We start from the raw sequence: 12,225 nt of genomic DNA, 5'->3' as shown, positions 1-12,225 counted from the left end.
GTTGTTTTTTGGCATTGGAAAGTATGTATGAAAGTCACTGGCACACAAAAAAATGAATTCACAGTCTTGTTCCTGTTTCTTAGTTAATCAGCATTAGTCGGTGTATAGTCAGACCCATATATAAAGAACCTAAAGAGAAAGGTATAAAGAAATTGTGTGGAACAGTAACTGATTAACTAGGAAAGTGGGAAATTAGTACCCACCTATTTTAATAATGTGGGAAGAATTACCTGTTCTTTATTACTTGTGCATTTTTAAGGTTTTCTCCAACAAGCATATGCAAGCATATGTTTGAACATTGGTATTTATGGTATTTTGGTATTTATGTACAAGCGCATAAAAGTGAGCAGAAATAGTTTCCCTGATGCAGAAGTCAAATCTCATTTTGCTGCACCCATAAAGTGGAAGTTGTCTTGAACATAGTTACATTTAAACATGCTGAGTTTCTTACCATGCAAACCATTTTGCATGTAGGCTTCTGAACTTATACTGTTCTGAACAGAATTTCACACAGGCTGCTGATGGGGGACATGCATTTTTTTTTTTTTTGCTAAAACAGTGTCCCAGAAGACATTTTAGCAGATTCAGTGACAGACCTGGCCAGACTGCTGCAGGAAAGACAAGCTGATGAGGGACCTGTGGAGCAGGTGCAGATGTGTACTATACTCTTCTCTGGTCCTTTTAAGGCGTTACTTAGCCCAAACGGTGCTCCAGAACCTATAAAACAAAGCTGGTATTGCAGTTTTAAAGCTTCACACACACAGTTGTTTGTACATTTAGAGACTCTGTAGTAAAAATGGTGGCCCAAATATGTAAGCTGCCATGTATATGGTACCACAGCAAGTGAATATGAATGATCCATTCTAAGAGAATAAAAAGGTAAGTTATTTTAGTAAAGTGATTAGACACCAATAGAAAATTTAAATGATATATTGAAATTTTCTGTCATTGACCTTTGAGTTTGTTATACACTTCACCTTTAAAGTCATCTTCAGTCCAATGTACGTGGATATACTACTTGAGCAGTGCAGCCGCTGAACCAGCATGAAAAGAATCTTTTTAAAGCGTGACTTACAGTGGATTGTCAAAGAAAAGTCAACTGTATTTTACAGATGACAATAGTATGATAAGACCTACTACCGTTGCAACCTAGCAGGGCTTTCTAGAATGGAAATTCAAAATAGAAATTTATCTGCTGAGTTTTCACCCATAACTCAGACATCAGTGCAGACAATCACAGCCTCACAGGAACGACATACTGTCTGCTTACTTCTAAACCTTTTTATGTTTTAGTTCACTGTTAATTTCCTGGGATGTGAGGATGCTTTTATTAACTGTGTCATCTGACTCATCTGAGATGTCAGATCTGCCTTTGAGATTGCAGGTTGTCGAACAGGAAGTTATTTTGATCACACCCTCTTTCACTTCTCATAAACCCCCTGTGCCTCTGCTGTGAGGGCTTGAGTTGACTTCCTTCCAGAAGACAGAATGAATAAAACCAACCATACTTCCAACTTTGAGTTTTATCAGAACCAAGTTCTACCTGCTCTCTACTTCACCACATTCATCATCGGTCTGTTTACTAATGGATGGGGCTGCAGGACCTTGTGGCAGAAATGGAAGAAACTGGGAAACATCAATGTTTTTGTTCTGAACCTTGGACTTGTCAATATTTTGTTCCTGCCCATCCTCCCTTTTTTCACATTCTACTATTTAAGGAAAGAATGGATCTTTGGAAGTGAATTCTGCAAGGTGACCAGGTTCTGCTTCAACCTGAATTTATACTGTAGCATTGGGTTTCTCACCTGTATAAGTGTGTACAGGTACCTGGCCATTGTCCATCCAATGAGAGTGAAGGGTAGACTGACCGTGACTCATTCTGTGGCTATATCAGTCCTGGTTTGGCTGTTGGTGAGCATTCAGAGTCTTCCAGACACGTCCTTTCCCAAAATATTAAGAAAAAACACCACAAAATGCTATCATACCACAACCATACCCTATGTTGAGGATTACCTCAAATACAGCTTAGTATGGACTGTGACTGGATTTTTCATCCCATTCCTCATCAACGTGGGCTGCTACGGACATGTGACTCTTGTGCTCTGCCACTCAAATAATATTGACAAGGTACTGAAACAAAAGAGTTTAAGGCTGCTGTTCATCTTGACTCTTCTCTTCTGTGTTTGCTACATCCCCCACCACGTGTTAAAGAACCTCACTCTCTATGCAAGAGTTTTACGTAAACGGAAAATTTACGACATCAGCTGGGAAAATGATGTCTTCAAAGCACATCAGGTTAGTCGTGGTCTTGTGTGTCTGAACAGCGCTCTCAACCCTCTGGTTTGCCTCCGTGTAAGTCAACATATTCCTGCTTCAATCAGAAACCTGTTCCTGCGAGTTCACCAGATGATTTCCGTGACAAAAACTGATGAAGATCTGTAACAGTTCTAATGTGGACCTAAAAAACGATAGACAATTACAACAAACAGTTTGACTGAATTACATTATGTATGAAACTATATTTCTTGTTAATTATTGCTGTATTGTGCACATTAATGTTTGCACATTGTATTATATTTTTAATTTTTCAGCTTCATCATTGTGTTGTTCTTGTAAATGCAGCAGGAAACAGGAAACCTCTCTAAGAGCTGCAGTGGTGTAATTTTGTACTTATTCTTTATGAGCATTTTTATTGGCCTAATTTGTTGTTATTGTTTTTGGCTTTATTCGTTATCTTGTTTTTACGTTTTACCTCTAGTATTTTTCTCATGGGTATCCTCCACACCAGGAGCTATACCTAGTCAGTCTGCAGGATGGTTGCCTTGGAGATCACCCTGGTCGGGGTGGTTGGTGGGGCCCTACACTGCAGCTCTGACTGTGGTGTGTCTGTGTGTGTTTTATTATATAGAGTCAAAATTTGTTTTTATTGTGTAAAGCACTTTGCTCTGCTTTTGTATAGAAAGTGCTTCATAAATAAAGTTTGATTTGATTTGAGATGCACTATATCTGTCCGTCTGTCCGCCCGTCTATATGTTCTAATAGTTTAAAGGTTTATTTCAGCCCATTTCCAAACAGTCTGGTTAATAACGTCAAGCTATGAAACGCTAACAACTGATCAAAAAGTTGTTTAAATCTAAATATGTTTTCCTTAAACATTATCATAATAAGATTATATACAGTTTTCACACATGTGCTTCAAACCTGCTAAAACATACAACAGGAAATGTGTGGTCTTTGGTGTCCAATCCTTATTTTCTTGTGGGATTTTGAGACAAATAATAAAAAAATGTCACATATAAGAATGTATTCATCTGCATTCTTATCAATTTAAAATTATATTTTGGTGATAAACTAATATTGACTAGATTAAGCTCATTTAATTTCAAACACTGAAATGGTTTTTAAATGATCCCAATCAATAAAACTGGAAGTTAAAAAAATTAAAAACATATCTCTCACAAAGCTAAAAAACCAAACACAGCAAAAAAAAAGACAACCCACATCTCTCTTTCTCTCTCTCTCTCTCCCTATAGATATATATATATATATATATGTATGTATATGTGTGTGTGTGTTTTCCAGAAAGTGGGTCACATAAAATCTCTGAGTATGTTAACGCTGACTTGAGGTAAACTTGTGGTTGCCCATTTCAGAAAGCCTCTGAGTCTGTTACCACGGTAACAAACTTCTTGAACATAACCTGCTTACTAGGAGGTTATATGTGTGTGGCACAAAAAAATGAAGGAAATTAAGTTTTTTGGGATTTTTTTTCTTCCCTTTAGGGGTGGAAAGTGTGATTAGTCCCCTTTACCACCAGGTAGTACTGGTAAGGACTGTGCTCTACTGAATGAGCAACACAGCTAAACGTGTGGGTGATGACCCTAAAAAAAGTTCTAAAGTACCCTGTAATATTCTGTTAGTATACACTTCACCTTTGGTGAAATAAATGTAAAAACATTTCAGATACGTGTTGTCTGCAATATATTTGTTGAACACTTATGGAAAAACTGTGTCTCTGCGCTGTAACATCACGTATGTTGCATTACACTGGTTCATGAATCATTACAGGAGACTCCTATAATAATTTTCTGGTCCACTCTGGGGCTTAACTTGCTTGGACAGCTTGACCCAGCCTAGTTGGAAATTGCTATAAAGGTTCAACACTTGCAAATGTTTCTCCAAGCGACAGAATAGATTATTTCAGATTATATGGAGATCCTTTTTTATATCCCTTGTGACAGCTATATACACATCTCATAGAGCAAACCAAACTAAATGCAAAAACCGAGAAGACTTCTCCAAAAATCTCTGTAACAATACTCTGATCATCTGATGTGCATCTGAAAAACTAATCAATGTGAAGATGTCCTAATTTTGTCTGTTTGGATTTTTTTTAATATGAAATACTATTATTTACATTTAAAAAAATTTGTCTTGATTTGCTGAAGTTCAAACTGAGCTTTACAATGAGGAAGAAAGGGGATTTACTATCAGGGCTGCAGTGGTTCAAGTGGTTGAGCTGGTCCTCCAATGATCGGAAGGTTGGCGGTTTGGTTCCCACTCCCCCAATCGATCTGTCATCTCCTCGGGCAAGACGCTTCCCCCTCCTGATTGGGTGCACATCCAGTAACGTTTAAAATTAAGAAGTATTTCTATGAGTCAACTGTCTGTGGTTTTCACACCTACAGTTCATGCAGGAAGAGAAATGAGTCAATCTGCACAGACAACGTTAAAAACTATTAATAACCAGTTACATTCTTCAACCTCAGTTCCAAAAAAGTTGTGCTTTTAAATGCTGTGTAAAATGTGTCATTTCCAAATCTCACAAACCCAACACTGAAACTGTTCTACAATTTTTAGAGCCAGTTTATCTCAGATTGGTGAACCTCTGTGCATCTTTACATGAGAGACTCTGCCTCTCTGAAATGTTCCTTTTATACCCAGTCATGTTACTGTTACCGATAACCGCATTAGTTAGGATCCTAGAGTATTTTATTTGGGCTTTTCCAGCCTTTTGTTGCTCCTTTCCCAACTTTTAGAGATGTTTTGCTGATTTTTGGGGATTAAATAAGTGTATGAGATTTTAAAATAACTGCATTCTGCTTTTATTTACATTTTACACAGCATCCCAACTTTAAAAAAAGGGGTTGTATTTCTGTTCAGGAGAAACATTCAGTTTAGATTTTGTGTGAATGGAGAACAAACACATGGTAATTTATTGAAAACACACCAGTAAATGTCCTATTTACTGATTTCACCTTTTGCAGTTTTTAAAATTTGTGCTGAAATATGTAAAAACAAAAAAGATCAAATTCATTCATGTGGGACAACATTACATTATACATAAACTTTTCATGTTGCTTTTACTATTTCCATGTAAATCCTAAATAAGTCATGGGTTTATCTGACCTCAAATATCAGACTGGGCTCTAATACTTCACTCAGTAGTCTAACAACACTACGTTCATTATCATCACTGTACAAAATACTGTATTTAGAACCACTGTAAAAGTAATATTTGATAGTAAATGTTTTTTTTATTTTATTTTATAATTGCAGTGTTACACTAAGTGTAAGAGGATTGTCTTTAAAAGAAACTACTCAATTTTACTAATATTGGTTTATAAATAATTTGATATTCATGTTATACTTTATGAAGCTGTTTAATGCTTCTTATAAAGACATTTTAATCAACATTATTATTTTTTTTAACATATTTTATATATAAAAAAAATCCCTTCCATGCTGCTGACCTTCTCTTGCGCCATTAAAGCTTTGTGTGGTTCATACTGTTAGGCCCAATCCCACTTCTCTTTGTTACCCAAACAGATCTAGAAGGGGTACGGCTGAAAGTCCCGGTCCCTGTGTGTTCTGCTTGTTGTATCATGGTACCAGAGAAGAGGTGGAGTACTTCTAAACTTTCAATCACTCTGTGGTCAATATATTGGTCGGAAAGAGACTAAATGAGTCCAACAACTTCAACATATTCTCCGCTTTCCTCGCTACATGCGCTGGTTAGCCCCACCCACTGAGTTTGATGGGCTAGGCTGACAGATAAAATAAATTCATGATGCACTGCAACACTGACCATGAAATAATTAATTAAATAGATAAATAATTAATTAAATAGTGAAATAATTATATATGTTTTTACATATATTCATTTGTATTTTAATTAATTAATGATACATTTAATAACACATTTATGTATTTAATTACCATTTCAATTATTTAATGACACATTTAAGTAATTATTGAATAATATATTGAATTAATTCATTGTGTCACTTTACATCCTCCATATACGTCCTCCATATACTTGTACTTTGTACTAAAACATAAAAGAAAAATGTGTAGTTTTTATTATTTATAGTTTATTTTTCAGTTATTTTACTGGTCTGATCGCTGCAGATCAGATTGTGCTGAATGTGGAACCTGAACTAAGATCCTTTTCACACTACTGACTTAAGGAGTAAATGTAAATGTACAACCCTAATCACTCACTCCTTCTAGTGTAAGTACTGTCCAGATAACATCATGGCCCAAACATACTCTTCTATGAGCTGTCATGTCATCATGTAAATTTTAATAATGACGCAACATCAAATCCTTCACTAATTGTTTTATACACTTTTACAAATGTTTCTGTGTTTACAACCAAACATGCTCACTTGTCTGTTGTTGACCTTCTCCTCTTTAAATATTAGCTATCTTTTTCTCTTTGTCCATATTCTTAGTCAGAAATTAAATTAAGCAGTAATGCTGAGAACCACTTAAAAAACTTCAAGTCTGTGCAAACATTCATCCTGAGGGCAACGTTTTTCTTCTGGTTTGAAAGTGGGTAGTTTTTTAGCTGTTATGGCCACATCCGGAACAATACGATTGTGTGCAGCATACAACACAGGATGTGGCTACAGCATCTGAGCTGTGATAGGGTAAACATGCAAACTTTAAACTTAAATGTAATTCTCTACGTGACTTTTCTTTACTTACAGTAATTTTAAAGCAAAGATGCAAAATACTGATAAAAATAACAACTTTCTGCTCTATAGGCCTGTTGCACCAGATAAGAGGAAAACACAGTCAGTAAAATAGTTCAAAAGTTTGTTGGGAAAAATTTAGCCTCACCTCAGGTTGCCTCAGTCTCTGTGACTTCCAGTACAACCCTAGGTCCAGTGTCCAGGTTTGTTGTTATACCACTGTACTTCAGAACAACACAGGTGAATGTATAACTTCATGATCCTTGCTGAATGTTTCCATCTGACCGCCTGCTTTACTTTACTTTTCTCTCTATTTACATTTTCCACTGTGTTCTAGTTGAACTTACTCACAGTAACACATATCTTGATTCTGACACTTCTGTAGTCATTTCACATCTCTCAGCTTTCTGTAAAGATAAAGATGATACATACAGCCTTTATAGCTGTAAAAATAATTTATTCTATAGTTAGTCATTTTGGACAGGAGGCAGAAAAAAAGGCCTTGTGATGAAGATATTTACACGGCTGGTTTGCAAGTGAAGGAAAGTTCATGGTATTGTGCATAAAGTTGTTTTGATAAAGAGTTTGTTATCTCATATCATGGTAAATAATATCCATCAGACTAGAACTCACTAAAGTTTAGATTTGGTGTTTTATCTAAAACTCTCAGCCTGTAAAACATGTTGACCAGTGTGCTTGTTTAAAAACAACAGTGTGTTCTGTGACAGTCATTTCTTGGTTTCCATTTCAAATGTCAAACCCTCCCCAGCTGTTGAGGGAAGTGTGGCTGAACATACCAGCTAACAGCAACTGCTGTGCATTAAAATGGATTCTGTCTGTTTTGGCCGCAGTTTGGAAGAAGAAATATTGTTGCGTTTTCATGTGTATCTGCATCAACTTCTCAGCAACCTTTGCCTCTTTCCTGACGCTCCCTCTGAGTTCTGCCATGTCTGCACGTTGTGAACTCTGGCCCTGTCAAACATTAGAGGACAAGCCCAGCAGGCTGCTATCATATGTCCCACGAGTCGTGAAAGGAGAGGGGTCAGAGGGGTGGGGGGTGGGCTGAGAATGCTTTGGCACAGGGGCTCAGTTTCTTAAAAAAGGGCATTAGCTCTGTTGCTGCTCGCCAAATAATCCTGTTTAGTCCGTCGACTGTTTGCTTGGCTGCAGGGTTTGTGAAGAATGGAGGTTTCTCAGCTGGAAAACGTGTGGCGCCGCAGGTGTGACAGCGCAGGTGAGATACACTCCCTCTGCAAACACACCTCATATACTGTCTGACCCATGGCCAGCTCCACTCTGACTCCACTGTGGCTACACTTCATGTAGGCAGATAAAAACTAACTTCACGCTGATGACAGCTGGTAAAAATAGGCAAACAGGAAGTTAAGAGGAGCCCGGTTTAAGCAGTGCTTTTCTATATTTTTCTCAGGTACTTTGTTTACAGGTAATAAATACTTAAATACACTTCAATGCATGAGTGATCTGAATGTGGAGTGGCTTTATGAAAAAGGTTCGGGTTCTCCAACAGGTCTGACAGCTTGCTTCAAAGAAAAGCCAGAGGAAAAGTAAATTAGAGAGAGATGTTTTGTGGTGTTTGCATTAGCTTCTGGTAAACTTCTGGTAAAACTCCTCTTCCACCGTTATGTGTACATGAATCAGAACCAGAATACTTGATCAATCCCTTGGGGAAAATTCTTTAATGTCTTTACATGTGAGAGGGGAACCAGAATGAGGAGAACCTGATGAAAAGACCAAAACCTGCATGGCTGCTGTTTGTGACAGAATGCATTGAACTCGGTTTCCCAGCAGCCTTTGCATGTTGCTCCTCCTCCGATTGGCTGAGCTTGAGGAAACATTGGGTCTGCATTATTTATTGCCTGGTCAACCAAGCGGTTAGCCGTGTGGGTGGAGTTTTCACTACATTTAAAACAGACGATCAGCCAGGTGACCCAGTGAGATCAAAAGTGTGTTTGACAAGAACACCCCTTCTAAACCACATAGGTGTAGCAAACAAATCATAGTGGGTTAGAATATGAATTTAATAAATGTCCCAACTTGATATATGTTGGTGTGTGGCCTTTATTTAAGTTCAGTAGATAGCTGCACATTAAAATGATTCCTGGAACAACATCTGTGAATATTCTGATCAGTGGTGGTTTAGACCAACATTAGAACAGGCCAGGCAGGGGCCAGCCACATTTATGAGAAAATAACACAACAAAGAGCCTTCAAGGATTTCAAAATTTACAGTATAATTAAGGCAATATTAGAACAGCAATTCAGTCACAGTTATATTTTCAAAAAATAACTATTTGACTAAACATGTGAACCTCCCTGTTATACATCTTAGGGAAGATATGAAACAGTATTTGTCTCAGCATTTCATCTCAACTTCAGTTAAATGAAAACACAACTAAACACATTTTTCTTTAACAAAAGTTCAGTTAAAGCCAACGTTGCATTACTAGCTACAGCTGGATGGATCTCTCCATGCAATCATTGCATGTTTGTGCCTCTCAGATTTGGCATGGATGGAAAAACTAGAAGCAGCCTTCTTCCAGTTCTTGTATCCATATGCTGCATCATCAGTGTCTGGGGTCTAAAATGTCTGCAAGGGATTATGGTTTTGGGTTGTTTTGCAGGAGTTGGGCTTGTCCCTTTAGTTCCAGTGAAAGAAACTCCAAATGCTTCGGTGCACCAAGAGATTTTGGACAATTTCATGTTCCCAACTTTGTGGGAACAGTTTGGGAATGGCCCTTTCCTGTTCCAACATGACTGTGCACCAGTGCACAAACCACGGTCCATAAAGACATGGATTAGCGAGTTTAGTGTTTGGTTTGCTGTTCTGGTGAACTTGACTGGTCCTGACTTCAACCCAATAGAACACCTTTGGGATGAATTAGAGCAGAGGCTGAGAGCCAGGCCTTCTCGTCCAACATCAGTGTCTGACTTCAAAAATGCGTGTCTGGGGGAACGGTCAATAATTCCTATGAACACACTCCTAAACCTTGTGGAAAGCCTTGCCAGAAGAGCTGAAGCCATTATAGCTGGTGGGCCAATGTAATTTTGAACTCATTTGATTCAGAATGGGATGTCTATTAAGTTCATACGAGAGTCAAGGGAGGTGAGCCAGTAATTTTGCCGATATTGTGTATCTATAGCAATTACAGTTAACCTGCTGGTCACTGTAGGCACATGTATTTATTGGGTCCGACTGGAAAAGTGAGCCACATTTTGGTTCCACATCTTGCATCAAAATTATCGCAAGAAATGTACTGTATGTATCCGGCTCTGCCTTCAGCAGAGGGGCCCACAGGAGGTTCCAAGCCTGCTGCGAGGGTGACACTTGGCTGTCCTGGACCGCCCGTGATTCTGATACTGTTAAGCTTCTTTAAGCAGCAAAGTTTTGTCCCAAACTTACTCCTTTATTCTAGCTTGTTCTTATTAGGTTGATCCCCTTGGAGACTGGATGAGAGGTGTCGAACTGTACCTCATTGGTAACAGCCACGTCCAAGACCACAGGAACCCGAGAACCGGGTCCTCTGAGTGGGGGTGTTCTGTAAACCAGTCTAGTTCCCAGGAAAGGCAACTGTTCCATATACCAGCTCTGGCTCTGTATCCAGTCCAAGGAGCTTTCCCATGAGTTTGCTTGATATCATGCTCATGGATGAGCTTCATCTCCTGGCATCTGGAAAGCCCTCCCATTCTGAACCTTGTAGGTGGATGTTTGGAGGGCACAGGGTCTGGTTCCATCCTGGTTGGGAAGCTTTTAGCTGCCTCTCGGGAAAGATACTCAGAGTGATCATGTCATCTACTAGGTCCAACTTGCTCAGATCATTCTGTCATGGTTTGCGGGATGTGAGGAAGTGGACCCAAATGCAGGACTTAGAGGCAGATGGCAAACAGATGAAAAATGGAGGCAGCAAATCAAAACTGGACTATGGCGGAAATGTTTTTGTTGGAAACTCTGAAAGAGTTAAGGTTTATGGAGCATCTCAACGGTCAAAAGACTCCAAATAAAAAAAGAAAAATCTTCATGTGAATTAGTTTGTATTGTGCATCTTAAAACCATTCTGATGGTATTCAATTTTTCCATCATGTAAACACAACTGATGGGATCGCTGCATCCAGCATCCATGTAAACATGTCAGCTGCAATCTCTGATCAGATTAATTTCAGCTAAATAGATTAAATCTTTGTCCATGTAAACGTAGCTACTGATCAACACATGCTAAAACCTGACGATCTCTGTGTGAATCTCAGGTTCTGACTAATCATTATGTCATGTGACCCTTTCATATGGAAATATATGACTTTATATGCACTTTTCTTTTATTCTCATGTGTCTTTAAAACAAAACAGTTGCGAAAATAACTCGTCCCATCTTTAAATTATTTAAGTGATGGTCATGGTAACAACACATCCATATTCCTCCTAACAAAACAAATAATGTTACTTATAAAAACTAAATTATTCCAGTGGGACATAATACATAAGTAAACCAGTTGTACTAAATGGCACATGACAACACCAAAGTCCAGAGACTGAAAATCAAAATTTAATAAACATGAATGGATAAAAGTTTAAGCTGGATTAATTTAATAATAATAATAATAATAATAATAATAATAAATAAATAAATAACTCTAAAAGACAAAAATAAAATAAAATAAATAAATAAAATAAATAAAATCTGTGTGTTGGAGCACTTCCTCTTATATGGGATTAGATTTGTGCCTAAAGGATCAAGAAAGACACTTAGAAAATCAAACAAAAATGAGGATTTAAGAGAAAAGTAAGTAAGTTGTTTTAAAAGTAAAACATACAATCTGTAATCAAATTCTCGGAAAAATTGTGGAAAGTCTTTGTCTTTTGTTTGTTTGTTTGTGTGTTTAATAGTATTGTAGCGGTCCCAGAGTGGTGTCCCGCTAATGTTAAGTGCAGTGATCCTACAGTGATGTTCTGGCTAATATTACTTGTTAAGAATGTTCTATGGGTGGGAAACTGTGCAGAGTTAAGACAGGGATATGGTTGGGTCTAGGAGAAAAGGCGCAGGGATGAGCGGGTGTTCAGTTGAAGCTTGAGAGAGCTGTCGGGTTGTAGAGTTGTGCGTGTGAGTTCTGTTTTGTGCAGTTGTTCGGAGTGGTTACGACCCAAGGCAAGGCAGTTTATTTGTAAAGCAAATTTCATGTACAGGACAATTCAAAGTGCTTTACATAAAACAAAGACATTACAGATATTTAGA

The 12,225-nt window shown here is 37.9% G+C and overlaps 2 protein-coding genes across 3 annotated transcripts in view; both read left to right on the top strand.

Annotated features, from left to right (window-relative positions):
* The first annotated feature begins 1,241 nt into the window (after positions 1–1,241).
* On the top strand, positions 1,242–2,994 carry LOC121651939 (P2Y purinoceptor 1-like). The gene has a single exon (XM_042004414.1). The coding sequence runs from the start codon at positions 1,489–1,491 to the stop codon at positions 2,440–2,442; it is 954 nt and encodes a 317-aa protein (XP_041860348.1). The 5' UTR covers positions 1,242–1,488; the 3' UTR covers positions 2,443–2,994.
* A 5,050-nt stretch (positions 2,995–8,044) lies between these two features.
* Positions 8,045–12,225, top strand: part of pfkfb1 (6-phosphofructo-2-kinase/fructose-2,6-biphosphatase 1) — a 32,121-nt gene continuing 27,940 nt past the window's right edge. The window contains exon 1 of one of the 2 annotated variants that reach the window (XM_042004403.1): positions 8,045–8,214. In XM_042004403.1, the coding sequence (XP_041860337.1) occupies positions 8,163–8,214 (52 nt within the window). In that variant the 5' untranslated portion in view covers positions 8,045–8,162. Of the gene's footprint in view, positions 8,215–8,412; positions 8,425–12,225 lie in introns of those variants that run through there. The other variant, XM_042004405.1, reaches the window with a different exon arrangement.

This window comes from Melanotaenia boesemani, chromosome 13 (genome assembly GCF_017639745.1).
Source record: "Melanotaenia boesemani isolate fMelBoe1 chromosome 13, fMelBoe1.pri, whole genome shotgun sequence".
NCBI lineage: Eukaryota > Metazoa > Chordata > Actinopteri > Atheriniformes > Melanotaeniidae > Melanotaenia > Melanotaenia boesemani.
This window is presented reverse-complemented; position numbering and strand designations above follow the sequence as displayed.